Source organism: Echiichthys vipera, assembly GCF_963691815.1.
Source record: "Echiichthys vipera genome assembly, chromosome: 20".
NCBI classification, from domain to species: Eukaryota; Metazoa; Chordata; class Actinopteri; order Perciformes; family Trachinidae; genus Echiichthys; species Echiichthys vipera.
The window spans coordinates 24,152,803-24,178,634 of NC_139845.1; the positions used below are offsets into that span (position 1 = coordinate 24,152,803).

General features: G+C 41.1%; 2 protein-coding genes across 3 annotated transcripts in view; both read left to right on the top strand.

The window, feature by feature from the left end:
- Positions 1-1,026: 1,026 nt before the first annotated feature.
- LOC310962890 (sorting nexin-4-like) lies at positions 1,027-18,267 on the top strand. Of its 2 annotated transcripts, XR_014593676.1 has the most exons (15): positions 1,027-1,129; positions 1,570-1,694; positions 1,883-2,021; positions 4,021-4,170; positions 4,258-4,305; positions 4,406-4,461; positions 5,485-5,557; positions 10,701-10,762; positions 11,057-11,122; positions 11,302-11,391; positions 13,660-13,759; positions 13,917-14,062; positions 14,201-14,315; positions 14,407-14,540; positions 18,203-18,267. XR_014593676.1 is itself a non-coding variant. In XM_083935499.1 (14 exons), the coding sequence occupies exons 1-14, from the start codon at positions 1,040-1,042 to the stop codon at positions 14,452-14,454; spliced, it is 1,308 nt and encodes a 435-aa protein (XP_083791625.1). In that variant the 5' UTR covers positions 1,027-1,039; the 3' UTR covers positions 14,455-17,553. The 2 variants fall into 2 exon arrangements, 1 of the variants encoding a protein (XP_083791625.1); XM_083935499.1 differs by lacking the exon at positions 18,203-18,267 and having other exon boundaries at positions 14,407-17,553.
- Positions 18,268-21,338: 3,071 nt separating this feature from the next.
- ttll12 (tubulin tyrosine ligase-like family, member 12) overlaps positions 21,339-25,832 on the top strand; it is a 39,648-nt gene continuing 35,154 nt past the window's right edge. The window contains exons 1-2 of the mRNA XM_083935199.1: positions 21,339-21,509; positions 22,967-23,139. Coding sequence (XP_083791325.1) covers positions 21,369-21,509; positions 22,967-23,139 — 314 coding nt within the window. The 5' untranslated portion in view covers positions 21,339-21,368. The remainder of the gene's footprint in view (positions 21,510-22,966; positions 23,140-25,832) is intronic.

Sequence of the window (25,832 nt, forward strand, 5' to 3'; positions counted from 1 at the left end):
AAGGGAGGCCGTTCCTCCCAATCACACCTCTCCAGGTGTAGCAGAACTATGGAGTCCCTACTGAAGCCCTATGCAGGACTCCATTCAGGGTCTCCAAGATGGGTCTCCAATACTCCGAACTGCTGTTCGGTGCATCTGCACAAACAACAGGCATAGTCAGTGAGGTGCACTGCCCGATCCTCAGAAGTGAGTCTAATTCGTTCCCGGTGGGGGTTGGCCTCTGCCAGGGTTGCGCTTTGTCCCCAATCCTGTTTGTGGATTCCACGGGAAAGGGAAGTTTGGGGTCCCCTGCTAGAGCTGCTGCTCCTGCGACCTGACCCCGAAGGAAAAGGCTGAAGATGAGTGAGTGAGTGACCACAACTGATCTAAACATTGGGTAAAGACAGGTGAAAATGTTTGGTTAAATCTTATTTACATACAACAGTAAAAGACTTAATGTTAAGGTGTGAATGGACCCATTTAGTCGACCCATGAGCATTGATTAATGGAGTGTCTATACCCAGTGTTTAGATCCATTGTGGTATTTATGAAAATTAGCACATATGTAATAACATTATGCCCCGTTTGCCCATGTGAACAAACAATTTTTAAAAAATTAAATAAATGTTAAGGAATATTTGAATGCAGAGGGGATATTTAGGTCTTTTTAGAAACGTTCCCCTATTGTGATTCTTCAGGTCTTTTTTTCCCTCACTCAGGACAAACTGAGGATACAAAATCACTGGGGTTTGCTTCTCTTGCAATTTGTCCAACGTTGACCCCTACTTTGGTTTAAAATGACTGGAATAAAAGTTATTGTCAAACCAGTCAAAAATGTGTAAAACATTAATTCAGATTAAACCTATTTTTATATGGAAAAGCAATTCTTTTATTTTTAAATATATATTTAAATATACATCAATATATATTAAAAAAATAAAAGTGTATAGATATAGTTTTTAATAAAGATTGCCATATTCAGCCTTTAACTTCTGTTGGGTGTGAGGTCGCTTTGCGCATGCGTCCTGGCTCACCACCGGCATCAGTCAGAGAGAGGAGGATGGCGGAGGATGGGAAGGAAGAGTCGGTGGCCACTGACGACGACTCAGACCACACAGCTGCAGACGGGAGCAGCAGCCTGAACAACACGGTAACACAGCTTCCCCTGCCCGCGTCTGTCACACATTCGCTCTCTAAAAAAGCCTCTGTTAACGTGACAATAGTGGCTCACAGTTTAAGCTCAGGGCAGAGCTACACTAGCTCACATTATGTTAGAGACAAGCTAACGTTAGCTGAATAAGTTATAAGTTATAGCCCGTACCAACGTATATACAGACTGTGTGTGCATACACGTCGACTGGGCACAACTCAGGTTAGTTCACTTAATGTATCGCCATTTGCAGTAGTTGTCATACTGGACTCTGGGGTCATGACTCCCCCAGTCTGCTGTTATTGTCGTGCTAACATTAGCTCGAAACCATACGGACAGCTGTAAGCTAACGTTTGCCTAAAAATTAAGAAGTGCGACCCCAACAGAGAAGAGTGGCGGGAGGAGGATCTGTGTGTAAAGTGTGTGATGTGATGGTGCAGATGGCGGAAGATGGATGCACCCTCCTGCGCAGGATGGAGATCTGCGTTGCTGAGGCTGAGAAAAGGAGTGGCAAGAACGCAGTGAACATGCAGGAGGCGTTCAGTGTGTACCTCATTGAAACACGGTGAGCAGAGCACGCCTTTCATCGGCCATTTGAAAGGATGGGCTGTGGGTTGAGCTGACATGTTTTGCTTTCCAGTTATTCATCTACTTCCTCTCGTTTTCGCTCTGTTGTGCATGACTTTACTTCTGTATTTTGTCACGGTGCATTGTGCAACACAACTAAAGTGTCTTGTGACCCAACCCTTACAGGCCAATGGATGCAGTCGCAGAAGGTCGAAACCCAGCCCCCGACTCTCTGTGGAGGAGATACAGTGAATTTGAACTGTTGCGTAACTACCTGTTAGTTACCTATCCATACATCGTAGTCCCCCCTCTGCCTGAGAAGAGGGTGAGTTCAGTGGTAGTTCAGATTGCAGCGCTGCTTCATGTGTCCTGTCAACTCTCCGCCTATCAGTGGCGTCTCACACCCTTTGTGCATGTGTCAACATTGTGGCTGTCTGCAGTAAGCTTCATGAATTAACTTTTTATCCAGTTTTAAGCCACATCTTTACAAAACACCTTTAGGCAGTGATATCCAAATGCAGCATTGTGAACCATTAGTTTTACTTGTTGAGCCTACTAGAGGCAGTGCTTGGTTTATAGAAAAAGGCTCAATGAATGGTGATTCATTGTTTTCAACAAGCCCCCACCACAGCCACTTCCTGGTTGATCCAATCAGGAAGTGCCAAAAACGTCAGTTTTCTGAGTGTCCACTAGGGGCAGTTTCATAACAGAGCAGTTTCTCATTGACCCCCTGTTAAACAGGCCGTTTACACAGCATCATTAAACCTGTTTAAGGCCTGGGACAAAAAAACATTCTAGTCTGTATGTGTAGGTCATATCTCCATGACAACACTGAGGGGGTGGATTTTTTTTGTACCAGCTAGTTTTTATTTTATTGGGGGTTAAAGTTTATAAATAATTAGGGCGTGGCCTCTTGAGTTACAGCTAGCCTCTGGCCCTCACTTCTTCTCGGAGGCTAGTTGTCAGGATTAGCATCATTAGAATGCTAACTCCGTCACCTCGAATGCGATCATTCCTTTGGTGGTGTTTCCATAAGGGACAAGATGATTTGCTCTTCAATCAACTGTACAAACAGATGGTTTAGGAACACTATGTGTTAGCTCTGTTATGCTAATTAAGTAGCTGCACTTGCACCAGTTTCTTCCGTTTTTCTTAACAAAAGGGTACAAAAATAACTCTTTGCGCCGACTTTATCAGTAGTGTTCAAGTAGAAAAAGGTTCTCGTGTACTTGACTAGACCTCCTGTGTCAGTCTCTACCCTCTAAAAAATGCCGTTCCTCTTACAAAATAAAAAGATAACTCCTGTTCCCCCCAAAAAATCTCATTGTCATGTCTCCCATTCCTGTTTATCTAGTAGCGTGTTCTGTTAGCCTAGCTCCCGGGCGGTGGAGCTAATGTTGCTAATTCTGTATACATCACCCAGATGGACGTATCTCCCTTACCCCAACGTCACATCAATGCCCTTTTTTGGTAAGAGGAAATTAGGCGGAGTCAAAGTCTGACAAGATGGCGGCTCCCATAGACGAGTACGATTGGATCAAGTTGAGAGAACAGGCTCCGACGGAGAGGCTAAATCAATTTTATATACAGTCTATGGTTTTCAACCCTTTGTTGAACAGAAATCTCCATCTAGTGGACTCATAAAGAATCATTTGGACATCACTGCCTTTAGGACCTTGTTCAATTTTTATGGTGTTCATCCAGTCATACAAACGTACATACACACATACAGTTTCCTTTACCTTTTAAAAAAGAGTACGTAGGGACGTCCTGGTGGTCTACAGGGTAAAGACAGCTGGGGGCCTGTTTTGCATTTGTCATCCTCCCCCCTCCCTCTTTCTCTCCCTCTCTTCTCATTGCTTGTCAGCGCTCTTCTGTAAACGATCTATAATAATAAAGACATAAACTGCTCAAAAATACCTCGAAAAGACATGGTTATGTGTGTTATCTTGTAACATTTTATTATTTAATGACGTAACAATGTTTAACCATTTCTTCTTTGGTATTAAAATTATGTTTACTGATGACTGGTCATCAAAAGAATAACAAAAATAAAAAATGTTCATTGTTTTTAAAGTTAACAGTCAACTGCTTGGGGAGGTGTCATTTTTATTATTTAATTATTAATTTTGCCTGGTACAACCCATTTTTACCGACCCGCTTTAACTTGCACATAGCTGCTGCAACAGCCTGCTGTTAAACTGTGCATATGACAACTGATTCACCAAATCATACAATTGATAAAAAAGAAAAAAAAACAACTTAAAGTAAAGAAACAAAATGTCAAGTTAATTGTTGTTGTTTTGTGGTTCTCTTGCACGCAGGCAGAGTTTGTGTGGCACAAGCTGTCGGCAGACAACATGGACCCAGACTTTGTGGAGCGCCGCAGAGTGGGACTGGAGAACTTTCTTCTCCGTGTGGCATCACATCCAGTCCTCTCCAATGACAAGTTCCTGTACCACTTTCTCACCGAGGTACATGCTGCAACTCTGGCTCAGTCAGGAGATAATGAATAGATCAGTTGCTCATTGAATAACGTCTGTCACGGCTGTGTTTGTCAGGAACATGGCTGGAAGGAAGTGGTGTATGAGACAGGATTTCAGGCAAAGGTAAACTGTGGAACCTATTTCTCTTTACTCTTACAGGCAATCCAGACAAAGATGTTCAGTGTTCACAATGCTTGACAACTTTCTTTTACTTCTATTTCAGGCAGATTCCAGGCTGAGAGCTCTTAGTGCCACCTTCAGGGTGAGAAATCCAGATAAGTAAGTTAGTGTTTCCTACACACAATTTGCTTAAAAGCTTAAATGAAAATGTTAAAAGTTACCGTGAATGTCAAAATGAATTCATCCCTTGTTATTAAAGGTCCTGTGAATAGGATTTAGGGCAATTAATTGGCAAAAGAGGAACAAAATGTTAATGAGTGTGTTTTTTTTAGTGTGGAAATAAGAATTGTGTTTCCCTTATCTTAAAATGAGCTGTTTATATCTCCTCTTTCATAGAGCCCAGACTCACCGATCACTGTAGTCCCACATGTTTTGCATACTGGAGAAGTTTCATTTGCAGCCTCGCCACTAGATGCCACTAAATCTTACACATTAGACCTGTATGAGTTCTATTTTAAAGTTGGGGTTCTATGTTTACCAAAGCTCACTATGATGTAATAAGATGTTGGTGCAACAGGAATGACCTGTTTACACGTTATTGGTATTATCCATCAGCAATCAATCCAAAAGCAATTGTATGATTACAGAATATTTTTTCTGTTTCTGAAAAATGCACTAAACAATGTTGGGATCCATCTAGGGCCGCAACTGACAATGATTTTCATTATCAGTTATTGTTTTCTTGATTAGCAAATGGATCATTTGGTCCATAAAACAGCAAACAACAGAACAAGATAGTTAAATGTTGCTGTTGAAAAATGACTTCAACAATTAACTGCTTATCGAAATACTAATAAAATATTACCATTCCATTGAACTACTCTTTTGACACTTTACTTTTATATTTCACTTTTTGATGCTCGTTTTGTTATCGTATATTGTTATCTTATTTGTTATTGTTTTGTAAGTGTTACTGCAATCTTGGAGCAATCCGGAACAAGAATTTCCCTCAGGATTAATAAAGTTCTATCTTCTCTTATATTAGAGAAATCATTGCAGGTCTAGATCCATCAAATGAACAGAAAAAATCAAAGAAGACATATAGTGTACACTTTTTAATAGGTTGAAGAAAGGTAAAGTAAAATTGCAATCACTGTCTTTTGTTCATATTCTCTAACTCAGACGCTTCACAGAGATGAAACACTACAGTGATGAGCTGCAGTCTCACACATCGCAGCTGCTCCGAGCACGAGCAGTAAGTCTCTCTCTCACACACACACACACACAAAAACACAATGAGGTAATTTATTACAATCTCATGCTTGGCTTTTGTCACTCATCTAGCATGGTGGTGATGGTGATGGTGGTGCACCATCTGTGTCACTAAACCACTGTAATCATTTCCCAAACATTCAGCAGTGACAACAGTGACATGGCTACGGTCAGCTAAGGGTCCTGGAATGATTGCTGCTCTTTCCTGCCCTTTCCTGCCCTTTAGCTGAGCTCTACTGATAATCTAAAGCAGTCCCAGTCAAAGTGTTCTCTGCTGCAGATTCAAAACAATGAAAAACTTATTTCAGTGAAAGTGAAAGGTGTATATTAGGGGTGTGCATCTCTCCTTTATCAGTCGATCCGGTGCGTATCCAGATCCAAGATCTATGAAACCACTCAGGACACAATACATTTAAATATATAATGATTCAATGCAATACAAACTGATACAGTGTCTCAACTGCTGCTTACCTTCAATCAGATATAATAAATATTTCATAAAAGATCATTATTTTTGTTCCTTCACTTTATGGCATGGTAGGAATTTGGAAGAAAAATGTCTAATTTTGGAATAACATGTCATTGTGTTTATCTCATCTCATCTTATCTTCAACTGCTTATCCGGGGTCGGGTCGCAGGGGCAGCAGCTTTAGCAGGGGACCCCCAACTTCCCTTTCCCGGGCCACATTAACCAGCATTAACTGGGGAATCCTGAGGCGTTCCCAGGCCAGTGTGGAGATATAATTTCAATTTCAATTCAATTTTATTTATAGTGTCGAATCATAACAAAAGTTATCTCAGGACACTTTACAGAGTAGGTAAAGACCACACTCAATGACTTATTTATGATTTACATAGACCCAACAATTCCTCTGTAGAGTACAGTGGCAACGAAAACCTTCCCTATAACAGGCAGGAACGTCAGACAGACCCAGCTCTGTGGAGGACGGCCATCTGTCTGCACCGGTTGGGGAGGAAGAAAAGGAGAGAGAAAGAGAGAAAAGACACACAGATGGACAGAGAGAGACAGACCGACACACTTCCAGAGATGCAAGCAAAGCCTAACAGTAACTATAATATTTATAGTAATGTGAATATAACGTATATGTTAAGGCAGTTAATACAACAGAATAGTAGAAACAAGCACAGCTAAGGTGACAGAATATGAAAATGATAATAATTATGGTGGCAAACATGATCAATGATGAGTAGTGGCAATAGCAACTACGATACAGCTACAAATTTTATAGTTTATTAAACTAGTGATAGTATATATGAGTAACAGTGACAATAGCAGCAGGAAGCGTCATGTAGGACCACGGCAGCAAGCACCACCACGATCAGCAGAGACCTGCGAGACGACAAAGCACAAACAGCTCCGGGGAAGAAGCTGAATCAGTAACGTGCATTGATGGGACATGAATGATTCAGACAGAGAGGAGAGAAGCTCAGAGTATCAGGAAAAGTATTATCCCCCGGCAGACTAGGCCTATAGCAGCATAATTAAGCAGAATAAAGTCTCATCGTAAGCCCTAGCTGTAAGCTTTATCAAAAAGGAAAGTTTTAAGTTTACTTTTAAATAAGGGGACAGTGTCCGCCTCCCGAATAACATTTGGGAGTTTGTTCCACAGGAGAGGAGCTTGGTAGCTGAAGGCTCTGCCTCCCATTCTACTTTTGGAGACTCTAGGAACGACGAGTAGCCCTGCATTCTCAGAGCGCAGAGATCTAGTTGGGTGATACGGTACTATGAGCTCTTTAAGATACGACGGAGCCTGACCAATAAGAGCTTTGTACGTAAGGAGAAGGATTTTAAATTCTATTCTAGATTTTACAGGTAGCCAGTGCAGAGAAGCTAATACAGGAGAAATATGTTCTCTTCTATTTGTTTTAGTTAGTACACGAGCTGCAGCATTTTGGACCAACTGGAGACTCTTAACAGACTTATTGGAGCAGCCTGGTAATAAGGAATTACAATAGTCCAGCCTAGAAGTAACAAATGCATGAACAAGTTTCTCTGCATCTTTCTGAGACACAATGTTCCTAATTTTTGCAATATTACGCAGGTGAAAATATGCAGTCCTTGTTGTTAGTTTTATGTGAGAATCGAAGGACATATCCTGATCAAAAATAACACCCAGATTCCTTACTGTGGTGCTGGAGGACAACACAACATCATCCAGAGTAACAATGTCTTTAGCTATTGAGTTTCGGAGGCCTTTGGGGCCAAGTACAATAACTTCAGTTTTGTCTGAGTTTAACATCAGGAAATTGCAGGTCATCCAGCTTTTTATTTCCTTAATGCACATTTGAAGTTTATCTAACTGATGGGTTTCTTCTGGTTTGATCGACAAATATAATTGTTTATCATCAGCATAACAATGAAAATTTATGGAGTGCTTCCTTATAATATTTCCTAAGGGAAGCATATATAAGGTGAAAAGAATCGGTCCAAGGACAGAACCCTGTGGGAGGGTTCTGTCCTTGGACCTAGGAAGACCCAGGACCAGGTGGAGATATAATCTCTCCACCTGGTCCTGGGTCTTCCCTGAGGCCTCCTCCCAGCTGGACCAGCCTGGAACACCTCCCTAGGAAGGCGCCCAGGGGGCATCCTTACTAGATGCCCGAAACACCTCGACTGGCTCCTTTCAACGCAAAGGAGCAGCGGCACCGTATCAGTACTCATCCGCAAGCTTGCAGGATACGTGCAGAAATATGGACGAAATGTTGGCAGAGTATGGACAGAGCTAAATGAGCTAACGTAGAGCATGAATGAGCCTTAACTTTACTGTCAGGTCTGAGGCCCCATAAAACGGGCCATAGATGCTGTGCTGACCTTAGACCTCACCCAGTTGTGTCTGGAAACTCATTTTAACATCTGTCTTTATCTTCCTGTTCTGGTGCTCTACAGTAAGCATGATACTAGCGTCCACATAATCCTTGTCACCCGCGTAACTTTGCCCGTGTTGGCTCACCAGGTGAGTTTGAAGATTCGTCATGCTGGACTGTAAAGCTGTTCTACCGGTACTAATATTTTCCTTCCTTCTTATACGATCCACATTTCTGACAAACTTTCGATTTTACATTTGATGGTGCAATGTAAACCCTGTCGGCCATGTTGCTCTTCCTCACAAGCAATTTACGCTCAACGCTACTCTAACGTTATACTCTCCTGACGTGTCTTGTGACCTTTATATTTTATCGTTTACCTTTTACGAGAGTGAAGACGCTGTACAGAAGCAGCAAAGCTTCAGCCGAGCAGTTCATAACTTCATAAGTGGTCAGTAGACCAGTTCATGGTACGTTTACACCCCTAATGTATATAAATAGCTATTTTATATAGTCAATTTATTTATATATCTTTTTGTTCATTTTTGATCACTGAGTCGCTTTTTACTAAACTCTTAAGCTGCTGTAACATGTAAATTTCCCGTTCGTTGGATCAATAAGAAATAAAAAATAAAAGTTATGCGTATGATTTTGGGGGATATTTTTAATATTTGACAGACAGTAATGTGCAGCTCAAATTAAAAGCAAACGAAAAGGGTAGATGGAGAGCACGGATGTTTACTTAGTCCCGCTTCCACCAGCTCAAAATATGATTTTTTTTATGGTTTCAATAATGTTTGTTTTTTGGTAAAAGAGCTCCCCCTCTTCTTTTTTTTTTTTCTAACTTTAATTTATTCAGAGGGAGACACTGAGAGCAATGCTCTCTTTTTCAGGAATGCCCTGATCACATTCACACCTGGAAGCTGCCCAATACAACCGCAGTCTGCTCTGCTGGTCACTGAGCAGATCCACTGGAGCGGGGGTTATGGACCTTATGGAGAGCATTGACTGTATAAAAAATGGACGTAACATACTCGTCGGGTCCGTTCTATCAACTTGATCCAATCGTCCTCGCCTACGGGAGTCGCCATCTTGTCAGACTTATACTCCGCCTCTTTTCCTCTTACCAAAAAAGGGCATGTATGTGACGTTGGGGTGAGGGAGATACGTCTGTCTGGCTGACGTTTACCTCCGAGGAGAAGTGAGGGCCAGAGGCTAGCTGTCAGTCAAGAGGCCACGCCCCTAATTATTCATAAACTTTAACCTCCAATACAATAAAAACTAGTCTGGTAAAAAATAAATTCACCCCCTCAATGTTGTCATGGAGATATGACCTAAACATACAGACCAGAATGTTTTTTTGTACCAGAACTTAAACAGGTTTAATGATGCTGTGAAAACGGCCTGTTTAACATGGGGCTTTGCTGGGGGCCTAGTGGATAGTAGTACTGCAGAGAGGACTTCTAAATCAGTACCTGGATAGAATTAAAATAATACCTTAAGACATGCTCTTTGGTGGATTACAGGAGATGCTTGGGCAGATTCAGAAAAGATGTTATCGGCACATTTGGTCTGTAATTAGAGTCAGGTTGTTGTTTCCTTGTTTTCTTTTTACATAGTTCTGCTGCTACAGACAGCAGCTCAGAGCAGGACTGTGCAGGTGGTGGAGCGGTTCTTTCGGGGTGGGAAATTCACTTTTTTGTCCACCTGCTTGTGGATTCCAAGATCTTTAGCCACCTGCATATTTTTAGCAGTGTTTGGCTGGTGGTGATTTCCAACCCTGGGTTCATGACCGGCTTTAATCTTCTTTTCAAATCTATTTGTTGACTCGATTTGTCTGATAAGCACTAGCTAAATCCCAGCATTCTATTTTTTGAATGCGCACTCACTGTAACTCCCTATAATACTCTGTAAAGCTGCGCATTCAGCTGATCATTCTCTCTAGGTTCACTACGAGTGACCCCTTTCACATTCTCACATTGTTTTCACATTGGCATTTTATAGTATATTGTTATTAAAAATACTGAATTTGACAAGTCACAGTGTAAATAAACTAAATAATCTTTGTACTGAGATTACGCGTTTATTCTTGACCTTGGAAACAATAATTGACAAAACCATCTCATCACATCCTTAGACTCAACCTCACCTCACCTCACCTCCTTAGCATGTTTATATTAATGAAAGAAAATACTCCTGACAACCACTGGGCTCCTTAGGCTGGAAATCCGACTCTTATCAAGAAATACTCTTATTTAAGTTAAACACTGACTTTCATGTATTTTCTGTGTCTCTTCTAGAGAGTTGCAGATCGACTCTATGGGGTTTACAAGGTCCATGGGAACTATGGAAGAGTCTTCAGGTTTGACAACAAGGATATGATTATGTATCTGTGCATGACAATGAAGGCCTTACAATCAGTTCACCCCACCCCCCCCCCACCTTTAGACCCTCAGTTTCGGAGGAAAAAGAACAACTTTAAAAGGACATAAAGAGTGTGACTGAATGATCAAGTATTCTGTGCTACCTTTATATTTACATGAAATAGAGATGAATGACGCTGCATATTATTCGTATTATCTCAAGTATAGCAGTTTGTTTGACGGACTCTCCTTGCTCATTTGTTAACTAAAATGTGTGTGTGCGTTCACTACAGTGAGTGGAGCGCTATAGAGAAAGAGATGGGGGATGGACTGCAAAGTGCCGGTCATCATATGGATGCGTGAGTGGAGACTCTCTGCCTTTCCATAATTCCACCTCTTTCTGCTGTTATAGTTTGATGCATTTCCTCAACACATACTCTCTCTATCTACATACATTTAACACATTCTGTAGGATTGCTACAGCCACTACCAGCCGTGCTGCTCCTTAAGACAGATGTTGTTTGTCACTCACCTGCAGATATGCTGCCTCCATAGATGATATCTTAGAAGAAGAAGAACATTATGCAGACCAGCTGAAAGAATATCTCTTCTTCGCTGAAGCTCTTCGGTAAGAAACTTTAGAAATGTCTTCACAAAATGTAAGGAAGGTGTATTATGACATAGTTGCGCCATGTGCATTATAACGTCGCCTTTGAAGCCTGAGACAGTACTTGATTTAATCATGTTCAGGTACAGTCTGATCCAATACTTACATTTGCTTCAATGTTTAATAAATATGTATCTGACACACTGAAATAAAAGTTGCAGCTACGAAATCTGACATATTTTCAAGAGCCAAGTAAGATCCTGGTTCAGGACTACAGTATCAAGTCTGTAGACTTACTATTCTTGACATGATATAAATAAAAGTAAACTGGGAGAAAGCAGCTCTTTCATTTTGATCAAACCCACCCTTTAGTCTCATCCCACCAGTTTGTGCACACGCCATCACTGGTCATTCCACCAGTATATATCCTGCCATGAAACTAGAGGTCAAAATGTTACTGAATTGAGATTAAAGTGCAATTCCAGCACAAAATAATCTTATTGGACAGCACGCACATACATTAAATAAGCCATTGACACAGTTCTTTTCATGTACAAACTTTTAACAGAGAAATCCAGGAGAGTCGCTAACAGGCGGACGTGGCTAACACTGATTAGCTCGGGGCAGTACGGTGAAGGCATTCAAACGTCTTTTTTAACCACTAATACTGCTGAAAATAACATCAAACCTCTGTAGCAGCATGAAAAGGGTCCCTACAAAGAAAACAAAGCACCAACAACGTAGTTAGTGAACCCAGAGTTTATTAAAAGAGTGTTTTAAAGACTTACCTACTGGCCACTGTACCAGCTCCTCTCATAGCAAAGTCCATTTAATGGATTACCAAAGTCAATCCCAAAGGAAGGAGCCCATTGGTGCTTTGTTTTCTGTGTAGGGACTCTTCTCATGCTGCTGCAGAGGTTTGCTGTTATTTTGAGCAGTATTAGTGGTAAAAAAAGACATTTTAATGCCTTCACCGTACTGCCCCCAGCTAATCACTGTTAGCCATGTCTGGCTGTTAGCGACTCTCCCTGATTTCTCTGTTAATAGTTCATAGACTAATAAAACTGTCTCCATGGCTTATTTGATGTATGTAAGTGCTGAAAAAGACCATGGGATGATTTTGCGCCGGAATTACACTTTAAATAAGTGAAATGTTGGAGGAGAAGGTGTTTTACCAACGTAAGAGGCTTTTGGGAGGCAATGAGGTTTTAAAAATCAGATGGTGATCAAAATATTTGAACCACCAAACTACCACACCAATGTTCTATGAACAATGGCATCTTGCATCTCATTCATTCAGTATGTGTGGCTACTGGTGTGTCTTATTGTATCACTAATAGGGTTGGAAGGGGACACAAAAGTAGTATGATGAAGATAATGTATTGTGTAGGTAAAAGGGGCGGGACTAGAAAAGCTTTTGCTTCTCCCACTTTCCCTTTCGGACATGTGAATTGTAAACCAAGATAATGTGTGATGATCATTTATCTAACTGACATGCCCGAAATAAACGAATAAATAAATAAATTCAGTAAAATGACTGCGTCCGAGCACTAACACCTTCATGCATGGATTTTCAGCTAGCTCATAGCTTAAGGCTCCAGCCACACTACTACGTTTCATTCTAAAACAGCCTTTCAGAACTAAAACGATCTCTGTCCTCACAGTTATTATATCTCTGAAATAACAGGGTCCATATTAACCCAGCTGAAAACACTGACCACATGACCATTCACGTGGACTGGGCATGTGCATGTAAGGGTGTAAACAGGGAGCAGAAAATAGACAGAAAATACAACAGCGGTGACGAGTCGGAGCTGAGATTTCTTCTCTTGGACTGTTGACTCTGGTGGAAGTGTTAGTGAAAGTAACTCATGAGTATGAGGTGGTCACAGGGACAGGGAGCATTATCCATCAGTGGAGGAAGTGATGACAAAGACAAAGGATGAAATCACAGTCAGGTCTGTCAGCCTACCTAACTGATAAGAGTGACTGACGTGGGAGTCTGCGTCATCCTTTACAAACAACTCTGTTTCTGCCCGTCCACACTCAAACGCGAGGCACAAACATAGCAAAAGTTATGGCAAATGAATTGGATGTGTGCTTATGACATGATAAATTCAGCGTCAGTACATAACCCCTATATTTCCATTTAATTCCCAAGGACAGTTTCCACCTTGATTATTCTTGGAATTTAGAATGTCTGTGTTCCTCTTCTATGTCAAAGGCTTGTATTGGATCAGAAGAGCAGCATGATATTATGATATTATGTAATATACTTTGCTTTGACAGGGCCGTGTGCAGGAAACATGAGCTGACCCAGTTTGAGCTTGAGATGGCCTCCCAGGACCTCATCTCCAAGAAGCAGCAACACGAGGAGCTGGCTACAGGGGTACACTGCTCATGTTGTATATGTATTCCTTCACTCTTGCTCTGGCTGTTATTCTTGAGTAATGATGGCTGATTTGTCACATCACACCGAGGTTAGACCACTGAGGAGGTGTCAACGACTACCAAACCAACTCTTTCTGTGTTTACGTACCTCTTAGATTGTGCGGACGTTCTCCTTCAAAGGCATGACCAACAAGCTTTTTGGCCAAGAGGCACCTGAACAGAGGGAGGCCAGACTGAAGCTGCTGGAAGAACTTATAGTAGAGGGCGAAGAGGCCGTCAAGGAGAAAACGGTCGAGTGCGAGTGAGTCACGGACAGCGCTTAATGCTTGCAGATTGTGTGTGAAAGCAGCTTAAGGGGATTTCTGACGAAAAAAAACGCATGTTCTGTCCATATCTGTGATTATAAATATGTTTGTGTGCTTTATTTGATATACTACAGAGAGCATGTTGAAAGGGCATGGGTGGATATGCAGCGCTTTAAGGAGCAGAAAGACAAAGATCTGCGGGAAGCGCTCATCAACTATGCTGTCATGCAAATCAGCATGTGCAAAAAGGTATGCAGCAGCACATCAGCGATGTGAAGGTTCCAGGACAACTGTTGTGGCCATGGTCACGATAAGTGTCTCTCTCTCTCTCTCTCTGCAGGGAATACAAATGTGGAGCAATGCCAAAGAATGTTTCCTCAAGATGTAAAGTTGAAGCCATATTCAGAGGATTTCCCCCCTCACTGATGCTCAGTTAAGGATTCTGGGAAATGATGGCAGTGTCCGCTGGTGGAGGTTTGAAAACAACACTGCATATGAAGATAATGTAGTTTTATAGTATCAACTGTTGTATTATCACAAAATGAGTTTATATTAGGGCTGGCCAGAATACAATTTTTTGAGCTTCGATACTAATCAACATTGAATATTTGGATGTTCGTTGTCAGCCGCTGGCTTTAAATAAAGCCGTTAACTGTGTGTATCTTCATTAAATGGCCTGAAAACGACATCAAGTTGCTACAATATGACCATACAGACCATCACACATCAGACTGCTCTGTTATAACGTGACTCATGGGGTTTTTATATAGAAAAAGGTTCACATTTGTGGTCAGGCTAATATCCAAATCCATTCAAAGAAAACCAAATAAATAAATCCTAGAGTGCGGTCAATACCTTCTCTGTAAAGTGTCCTGAGATAACTTTGGTTATGATTTGGGACTGTAAATTTAACTGAATTGAATCGAATACCTGCCGAACGAATGAATATCCAAATATTCAGGTAAAGCTCTAGTTCATTCATATACAACTAATTCTCAGTAGTGATTGCCATGACATAAAGCATATGACTACAGTACAGTACAGGGGTGACTTCCTCAATATAGCCAGGACGATTTTCTCTCATCTTAAAGAAGCACTTCCACAGTGTTGCATGTCACGTGACTAGTCATGGGGTAAGTAAACTTACTTTGACATTTTTGGGAAAGATTTACATTTTTCAGATAAAAATTTTTGGAGCTCGACTCACACAAGGGACCAAAAGTCTGGTTATCTGCTGCCGCATTGATTTTGACCATTCTTTTTTTTTTTCCAGTCTTCCAACTTTATGTGTATGCAATTTTATTTTGCTTGAGTGTTCTACTGAGGTTCAAAACCTGTCAATCAAACTCTGGTGGGGACAAAACAAGAAAGCAGTTAAAATAGTGGCTGTTTTCACAAAGGTATATATTGACTGGCTGAAACTTATAGTCTGACTTCAGAGTACAGATCTGAGGCGGGCTCCTGAAATTGGGCCTTTGATCCGTGAATTCACATTACACAAATGTAAAATATCCTTTACCCACATGTTGTTTACTTTCTGAGCTTTGCCTCGATGCTGTTAGTACGTCATAAGCTTCAGTGATTTGGTCGGTTGACTTGGCCTGTATGTTGGTGATGGATACCCCTTTTCGACCAAGACATTTTGAGGGCCGGTTCAGAGCCAGTGCCCAACCTTGAACCGGTTCTTCCCGTTTTCACAGCCAAAGAACCGGCTCTTGAACAGGAAAACTGGTTGCAGAGCAGCACCAACTCTTTGCTGGTTTTGAACCGGCCCCACAAAGTCTTGCATGCTTTAAAAAATGTTGTGAGTTTAGAACTTTTCTAAAGAGACATGTCTTCTTTAGACTGCTTAATCAACAGAGAAACACAGTTTAAGTTCAGTTTTTGAAAATGTTTATTCACAGTTATGCAGAAGACTTATACACAGTTCCTTTCAGAAAATCAAAGAACTATTAACAACTCAGAAAGCAAACATAAACATGGACATGTCTGGTGTAACAGCAGTTTTCATTGAACACAGCCCCAGCTGCAGTCATCCGATTCTGACGTTGCCTGTAAAGACAAATGGATCATTCATTTTACCTGCAATGTGATCAATTGTAGGTGGTCTGTGCTAGGTAAGACGTGCTAATATTAGCTACTTTAGCTTCCAACAAAGTTAACATCTTACATTTAATGTTGATAAGAATCAAAACATGTTAGTTAATTACCTTTCTTCAAACAAAAGCATCCATTGTATTCAAGACGAGCAGTACAAATTTGTTGTAGTCCACTGTTGTTCTAGAAGTGGGCTTTAGCATATCTGAGGAAACTCCGACATATACAGTGACGTTATGGCGTACGTGGCTCTCTCTGCGGGCTCTCTAGCCTGTAGAAAACATAACAGGTTCTGAGAAGGTTCCCAAGTAGAACCAACAGTGCACCAGCCCCAGCACTAGAACTAGGTCTGGGTTGGTCGAAAAGGGGTAAGACAGATGGTTTATCCAATCAGCAACCAGTATTTTCCCCCCTTCCCAAAAGATCCCCAAACCAGAGTTCCCAGATGGATTTGCTGATCAAATGCGAATCAATCCATCTGGAGGAGTCCGGTTAGCTCCGCTTCCTCCCACTGTACAAAAGTGAAGGATACTGGCGCCATCATGTTGTCATTTTGCAACCAGAGTCTGCACAGTAGCGACCAAGCTTGAATCAATAACAGCTGTCAGTCATAATGTTTTCATAACATCAAATAACTTAATAAAACCAGACTCAGAAAAATGAACATAACGCATCTTTGGGAAATATTTAGTTGAAGTGTACTTCTTTGTTTGGCCCATTTGCTAACATGGGATTGATGACCTATACTGCAGCCAGCCACCAGGGGGCAATCCAGATGTTTTGGCTTCATTTTTATATACAGTCTGTGGGCAGGACTCAGTTCATCTGCTTACTTATCAAACATAGTTCCTACCCCTACATAACATTCTCTCTTTTTTGTCCTCTTTCTACCTGTTTGTGACATTTGCTCCCTGTGTGGGTCCATGTAGGGCTGATTTCAAATCAGTGACACTCAGTGTCCATATGCAACATGTTTATTTGTCGTGGTTCCTGTGAGAAGTGAGTAGGAACCAGAACTAAAAGGCAGCATTGTCTCATTTTTCCTTAGTCCCAATCAAATTAACTGAACTATTGGTGTGAAAGCGCTTTGAGCTGCTCATTAGAAATGACAGATACCCTTCACATTCACACTGATAAATCAAAGAGGCTATATAATGTGTATCATGCTAATGTATAGTGAATTGCACAGAAGATTCATGGTACTCAGACTAAGATTTGATTGACTTTAATTACATTTAACCTTTATTTATTAACTGAAACATTTTGTCTTAGATGTTCCAAAAGTTTCTATAATGTTTTATTTCCTATTTTGAAAGCTTGCCAGCAAAATGCTTTGTGAGTGTTTTCATTACTCACTGGTCCAACGGCTTTTAGATTTCAGATTCTTTGCAGTTTCGGAGACAAAGAAACAGACATTACGCAGAATTCTCAATTCGGATGCGTAGCTCTGGTTTGTTCCATTTATTTGAATAAAAGTGTCTAACCACTGACTGTATTTGTTGTTAGTTTTTCTTGTGGATTTCAAACACATAAACTGATAAATATGAATGTATTCTTTCAATACAGAAACAGTCCAATATATCATAGCTTTATTGTGTCATTACATAAAGATGTCATTTGAGACACATTACAGTACGTCAAAACCTCTGTGTGGTCGAGGAATATCGATGCTATTTGTTAATCTGATTGTTTGAGTAAAAACAAGAATGTGCTTTGTTCATATGGACGGATATTTGGGTTGTACATAAAAGCTTTTTTCATTGTTTGAATGTTAAAAATTAATTATTACCTTATGTAGAAGTGGTAGGACAGACAAGTGAAAACTTCTTCCTACGACTTTCTGGACATTTAATATTTTGTGATTCATTCACGCCGTTTATCATTATTTGTGTATTTGCTATATCTGTACTTTTAGTGTTTGAAATAACCTAAACTAAAATAGATACAAGGAAGAATGGATCAGCTTACTGCAGTTTCTCTCTCTTAATAGGATTCGTTTTCGAGCAGCACCTTACTAAAGACTTCCTCTAACTGTGCAGGTGAGATCTGAATGCAGCGTTCAAGATGACTGGAACAGGGTCATCAGTACCAGGATGAGCCTCACACTCAACAAGTGTCAACTGCTTCGGTAACAGAACAACCTGAAGTAGATCAGCTCTGTGTTGAAACTGATTGGTGGTAACGGTAACAGCAGCAGACGAAACAATTTCACCACAAGGTCCATTAGTAGGTCTTCTGGAGGTCTATCTCATACAAAGTGTAACTCCCTGATAACTGGAGAGAGTGTTCACATCTTAAATAAAGGGCATCAATACCAATACAGTTTTAGCAGTAATGTGTACATAAGTTATTAAAAGTAAATGTTCTTTCTATTCAGGACAGCCCATTTCAACCATGCATTGTTAGCTGGTCACAGTGGAGCTCATTGATCTTTTGCAAAATCCATCAAACTAAGTAATTATTTATTAGCTATTGGGTCTTACAAGTTCTTTTTCTACTAAAGAGTAAACGATACGCCAGTCCATGTCATGAACGGTGCAGGGAATAACACGATGAGTCGGACCCAAATGCAGACAAGGACACAGTGAACGGTTTAAACGAATATTTAATAACACAGAAACAAGGGAATCCAAAAACAGGGGAAACAAAGCGTGTAGGTCAAGGGTGGACAGGAATGGGATCGCGGGAAACACTCAAATGAGGAAAACCGTCTGGCGCCGAATGTGTCCCACATCCGGCCTTTTAAGCAGCAGAGCAGGTCATCAGTGGAACTGGATACAGCTGGGTGGAACCACGCCTACCAGCTCCAGACAGACACACACCATGAGGGGAGACACATGCAGGGAACAACAGACAGAGGGAGACAAACACAAGCACAAAAGGAAGGAAAAGACTAACAGAAAACAGGAATCCTGACAGTCCAGTTTGATTGTTTAAACTGGTTTTAACCGTTCTATTAAAGTAGGCTGAAATTACAGTGGATACAGAAATTATTCAGACCCGCTTTCATTTTTCACTGTTCATTTGCAGCCATTTGCTGAAATCATTTAAGTTGATTGTTTTCCTAATTAATGTACACAGAGCACCCCATATTGACAGAAAAACACAGACTTGTAGAAATGTTTGCAAATGTATTAAATAACAAAAAGTGAAATATCACATGGTCTTAAGTATTCAGAACCTTTGCTCAGTATTGAGTAGAAGCAGCCCTTTTGAGCTCATACAGCCAGGAGTCTTCTTGGGAATGATGCAAGCTTTTCACACCTGCAGCCATTTTCAGGTCTCTCCATAGAGACTGGGTTTAAGTCAGGGCTCTGACTGGGCCAGTTAAGAACAGTCATGGAGTTGTTGACAATCCTTTTTATTGTCTTAGGGCGCACTCACACTGTACCGTGCCCAAACACGTTCCAGGGCTAAAGTCTAGTTCGTTTGAACTGTGTGAGTGCAACTGTACCACTCCTAGCAGGAACCAGAGGAACCTTATTTTTTTCACAATGATCTTTCTCATATAGTGGGCTACTGTCAGGCTATAGTTACAGTTTCAGCAAATCCCTACATCTGCCACTTACTGTTAACTTTTCCTTTTAATTGTATTTTTCCTCAATGCAATTAAAAGGAAAAGTTAACAGTAAGTGGCAGATGTAGGGATTTGCTGAAACTGTAACTATAGCCTGACAGTAGCCCACAAGCATATTACACACTTGTACTTTTACTATAACCCGAGTCACAAAAAACATCTTGAATCTATTCAATAAATGTTGTTTGTTTATAAATTGTTCTTTTCTGTAGGTCAAGTGATTTTAAAGGGGGCTGTAGGCCGACTCAGAGCAATAATATATCAGCCAATAAATAACTCCTAAAGATAGAGTGGAGTAATGGTGTCCAGGGCAGAGAATGAAGTCACCGGCCCCATCAGTCCAGTCATTTATGGAAAAAAAGGTGGAACAAAATGCAACAGATCAAACTCAACTGACTTTGTATGTAATTGGTAAATGGACTTGCACTTATAAAGCGCCTTTCTAGTCTTCTGACTACTCAAGGCGCTTTCACACTACTTGTCACATTCACCCGTTCACACAGACATTCACACTGATGGCAGTGGACATCTACGTACCATCTAATCTAACCATTCTTCACACACCCACGCGCAGCAGAGGGAGCAATTCGGGGTTCAGTGTTTTGCCCTGGGACACTTCGACATGTGGACTGAACCACAGTTCCACAGCCGCCCCTCTCCTGCCTCCGTTTATTAATGCTCATGGGTCGACTAAATGGGTCCATTCACACCTGAACATCAAGTCTGTTACTATTATATGTCAACATGATTCAACCAGACATTTTCACCTGTTTATACCCAGTGTTTAGATGTTGTGGTATTTATGAAAATGAGCACATATGTAATTACATGATGCCCCGTTTGCCCGTGTAAACAAACAATTTAAAAGAACTTGTAATACATTTATTGTTTGTCTTGATGTAAATAACCAAATCAGTAATTTTCATGGTGATATCTGAAGGTTATATTTTTCCTATTTGTGTGATAAAATAAGGAATAGTTGAATGCATATTTGGATATTTGGGTCTTTTTAGAAACGTTCCCCTATTGTGATTCTTCAGGTCTTTTTTTCCCTCACTCAGGACAAACTGAGGATACAAAATCACTGGGGTTGGCTTCTGTTGCAATTTGTCCAACGTTGACCCCTACTTTGGTTTAAAATGACTGGACTACATGTGCGTGTTAATGCATGGGAGTGCCTTGACTTTGTGAAGGCAATTTCTCCCCAGCATATCGGGTATTTCCAGCTGGGACTTTGGCGAGGGTCTAAGAGGTGGGCCCTAAGCACAATTCTGCAATTAAGTCAGTACAGGTTCTGCAAGTCAGCTCCAACTTTCCTTTTAACAACTCCCAAATTCACCGCTTACCTAGATGGTAACCGTAGATTTGCGAAAACTCGCAGAACTCTCGCGAGACTCGCTTCCCGATCAACTATACTAATTTTAGCCATTTCATTTTTAGGCCGTAACATTAACCATTCAAATTGAATGAATATCTAACCTTATCCACTCAAGTTAATGCCGAACCTTAAGCATCTCGCGAGACTTTCGCAAATATTGGGTTACCATCTAAACACGACCGTAACTCAGTTTCCACTCCTTCCGGGTTTGCTCGACCGGCGTCCACGTGAGTGATATCTCGCTATAGTAATGTCAACAAACTCGGTAATCATGAATGGAGACGAGGATGAGGAGTTCAAAGCGTTTGCGGCCCTACACTCCGGGGCCCTGCGGTCGGCAGGGATACCCCCGCTCTACTGGAGGAGCCTCCATCACAAAATCACCAACGAGGTCTGTCCTGTGCCAACGAACACCAGCCAACACGGCACATATCACGCGTTAGGGTCACGCAGAGTGGAGTGTCATACTCAAGTTTGCTATGTCGTGGAACCAACAGCGGTTAAACACAGAAATATACTTTGCTGTGCAATTGTGTCGTGTTTTCTTAAAGTGCACACGTGCAGGAGGCAGTGCTGTGGACCGACCCCAGTCTGGGTGAAAATAAAAGTTAATATCAAGTTATGACCAATGATATATGTCCTTAATTTAAGCTGAGCATGACCTTCGTGGGTGTAAGGACTCGAGTCCCCTCTAAGATGTGCCAGTGAAGCAGGTTAACACAAGAGGGATGGAGTCATGCCAGAGTCGCTTATGAAATGAGCTGTTTTTATTTTCCCTCCGTTGTTCGCAGACACACACGTCGAATAGAGCACGGCTTAACGCATTGATCTAATGTTTATGCTCCCGAGGTCTATTCGGCATGTCATTTTGGCCAACACCTGTGTTGTTTTTAATAAAATGTCGATCTCTATAGTTGGTTCACACGCCAACTTCGGGTACATACAGTAAGTTATGGTTGGTGCGTCTCATTTTTCTGTAAGAATCTGAAGGGACTTTGGTAGAAGAGCAGCATCAAGTCAGTTCGATATTCAACATGCATTTGATATTCAGAATAAAACACTATTCTGCATTTAAACCATTTCACTGAATTATGTCAAACCACCTGTGCAACAACAAGACCAATATCCCTCGTGTGTCATTAGGCTTGTTTTTAAATAATACATTTTTATGATTTTGCTTCCTTATCTTTTGATGTCAAACCACTTGAAAATGAAATGAAGGAATGAAGGAAGATTATAAAAAATAAAAATGCATTTCCAAGTGACAAAGGAACTGCAAAACAATGCCAGCACCTCACAGCAAGCAACAGTGCTGTGAGGTGCTGGTTCAAATCTCGGTTGGGGCCCTTCTGTGTGGAGTTTGCATCTTCTCCCCGTGTCTGCGTGGGTTCTCTCTGGGTTCTCCGGTTTCCTCCAACAGTCCAAAGACATGCAGGTGTTAGGTTCATTGATGACTCTAAATTGTAGGTGTGAATGTGAGTGTGAATGGTTGTCTGTCTCTGTTTGTCTCTATGTGCCCTGTGATGGACTGGCATCCAGGGTGGACAAGCAGTTGAAGATGGATGGATGGACGGATGGATGTTGAATATCAAACTGACTTAATACTGGTTGAAATAAGTGCTGCTGGGGTTAAATATGTACACAGAGTTGAAGAGTGGGACTGAACCATAGCCTGTAAACTGTACTTTATACAGTCTATGGACTGAACACTATATCTAATGCTTTAAAGCAGCGTTTAGTGTGGCTTACTTAAGTTGAGACAGGCCAGCTGTAAGTTTACAAACTGTCCATTGAAGTATCTTGTTGATGGGAGAATATAGGCTCATAGTTTTCTGTCTCATGTCATAGGTTTATGATGCTGGGGAAGTTTTTGGAATCATGCAGTTCCAACAAGAAGACGAGGAGGATGAAAACGGAGAGGATGAGGATGAGGAGAGGAAGAAGGCCAACCCCGGAGCAGAGATCAGATGTAAAGTGGTTGTGACCCGGGAGAGTGGGCTGCAAGCCTCCGAGCCGACCAGGTGAGGGCGCCAGAGACTGTCTAATGCCCTTTGACACAGGGATTTAGTACTAGGGTATGAGACACTTAACTGTTTAATATATATTTTTGAAAGCACATTACGAAGTAAACAATCATGTGTATACATCAACAATCATATTTATAAATCAAGCAGCAGATTTATATTTCTCAAATGGCACTTTTCATAAATGATATATTTAATTTCATGGCTCACTTTTACCCAGTAGCTACTTGGTACCCAGCCAGTACAGTCACGGTTCCTTAAGGTCTTTAGCTCAGCTTGAAACGGCTGCTCATGCCACCTGCTAGCTAGGTCCTCTTATGAACTTACCTTCACTTTCTCTGAGCTACATCTTTAGAATCTGTTGAGATCAACCTGCAGTTATCTCCCCGGGTCCAAGAAGAGATCTTGAGACGATGGCTTGAGATCACACCAATATCTTTATTGGCGCACTTTGCAAAGCGGAGACAAGTTCTGATACAACACAAACCAGGTCATACATCAGACGAGTCTGTTGTGGTCTAAGAGTAGCGGCTTTAAATACACTGGTGGGCTGATGGTAACGCCCCCAAGGTAAAAAAGGTGGCAACAGACGTTAATCTGCCTAGCAACATCTTATAACACTAAATGCTGAGAGAAGGAATTTAGTGCATGTCCCTATATGGCTATCTAGAGAGACAGATGTGTCTGTGTTTGCAACACACAAACTTGTTAGTTAAGGAGTATGTGTGTGTGTGCCTAAAATGAGGAAATGAGCATTTCCTCTGTTTGTTAGAATCTTTACGAGGTGATGGGTGAATGGGCACGAGATCTCTTACCTTGCACATTCTAGGCTCTGTGATGCAAGTTTATTATCTGCTCAATCAGCAGGGGTATGTACCATGATCCCACTGTGTACCAACTTCAGTTTAGCCATTTCAAAAGCCACATGAAGAGAGCAGCTCATTTCTCTTACTTCCACAAATCAAAACACTAGATGGATGGATGGATAGACAATGACACTGTTCCTCATGTCAGATGAACGCTGTGTCTTTCATTTCATTCTCTCCATCACTCACAACATTTAAATCCTGTCTAAAAACCTTCCTTTTTTCACAAGCCTACAACCTCCCCTACCCATAACTACATTCACTCCTGTCCTCTACCCCCTCCCCCCCTCCTTCCGCTCTCCTCACCCATTCAGCCCCCGACACCCCCCCCCCCCCCACTGCTCTTCAATCCATCCCCCCACCTCTATTGTTGTACCTGTTTCTGCGTGTTTGTCTGTATCGGCATTACCCCATGCCCCCTTTGCTTTGTTTCCCTGTCATCCTTGTCTTCTGTTGTTTGCTACCTGTTACATGTGTGTCTATGTACTACCTGTCCTGCTCTGTAAGCGACTTTGGGTCTTTGAAAAGCGCTATACAAATTAAATGAATTATGATTATTATTATTATTATTGAGTTCCTATGTATTGCTGTGTCTGTAATGATTGATTAGTCATCCATAGATTCTGTTGTTCCACTCGTGTCTAATGATGCTGATTTCTGTCTGATGTTACTGACACTGTTGAATTGAGCTGCTCACCTGCACCACTTCTGATGTGTGTTCATTAATACCAAATGGTTGATTGATTGTGACATTATATGTGTATACTGACACTGACCCAGCTCAAGGTTACATATGCAGAAACTTAGGCCAGTCGATTGAAAGGGAGACATCAGTTGTTATCACTACATTAGATATGTGGGGGGGTATGACCCTACTCTACCTGCTAGTTACCTCAGTAGGCTATTTATCATCTACTTTAATTGTAAACTGGATCAGGAAGAAAGGGTTAACCGCGCTGCTGTAAGATGATGTATGATGGTAGGTAATATTAAACTCTGCAGCAAAAAGAAGGCCGTCATGGTGGATGTGTCTGATACACACAGCACTGACATACGTGAGACTCGAGTTTGTGTCCAACATGAGATGATGGGATTGTAAGTTGACTTTGGTCCTATTGTTCTTAAGTATTCTAACCCTGATATAATATGTAGGCTATCCTGTTTAGTCTGGCTCTGGTGAAGGCAGGTCAACTTGACAGCAGAGGAGCATCTGTTTGGTTGGCGATGAACGACAGAATTCCATTATGGCCTTTTTCTTTTAATATTTGTCTTTTTATATATATTTGTATATAGACAGTGTACAAAGTATTCAAAGCCATAGATGATCAGAAATGATACAAACATAAACACACACACACACCCCATCCCTGCAACAATATTACTGTACCATTCGATAATCTAGTATTGATTGAGTTTGTATTAAACCACTTGCATCACGTACATGGCGTTCATATTTTATATAAATAAATAAAAGTGACAGAGAAAAGTAATAATTCAAACAAATCAGCATGATGAACAAGTAAATAAAAGAAAATCAGCAAGTGATTGAGAGTGGTCCCTATGGGTTTCAAATTATGCATTATACAGGATCAGTCATATACAACACCAATATTACATGCATCTTATTTCTCTATATAACTTCAAAAAGGTTTCCATGTAGCTTCTAATATTTGAATACATTCTCTCCAGCACCGTCTATGATTGATGCCATGAACTGCTGTTTTTTTTTGTTATAGCAGCACAAGTGGGTAGATCCCTGAGAGAAAAACTCAGTCTGAACTGTGTTAGCATGGCTATGGCAAGCCAGTGAAGCCATCAGGAAAT

What these genes read in the sequence shown, in the direction of transcription:
- LOC310962890 (XM_083935499.1), top strand. Translation starts at nt 1,040, where the DNA reads ATGGCGGAGGATGGGAAGGAAGAGTCGGTGGCCACTGACGACGACTCA. An exon ending in GCAGCAGCCTGAACAACACG is followed by an intron (nt 1,130 to 1,569) that starts GTAACACAGCTT and finishes GTGATGGTGCAG; the next exon opens with ATGGCGGAAGATGGATGCAC. An exon ending in CCCCTCTGCCTGAGAAGAGG is followed by an intron (nt 2,022 to 4,020) that starts GTGAGTTCAGTG and finishes TCTTGCACGCAG; the next exon opens with GCAGAGTTTGTGTGGCACAA.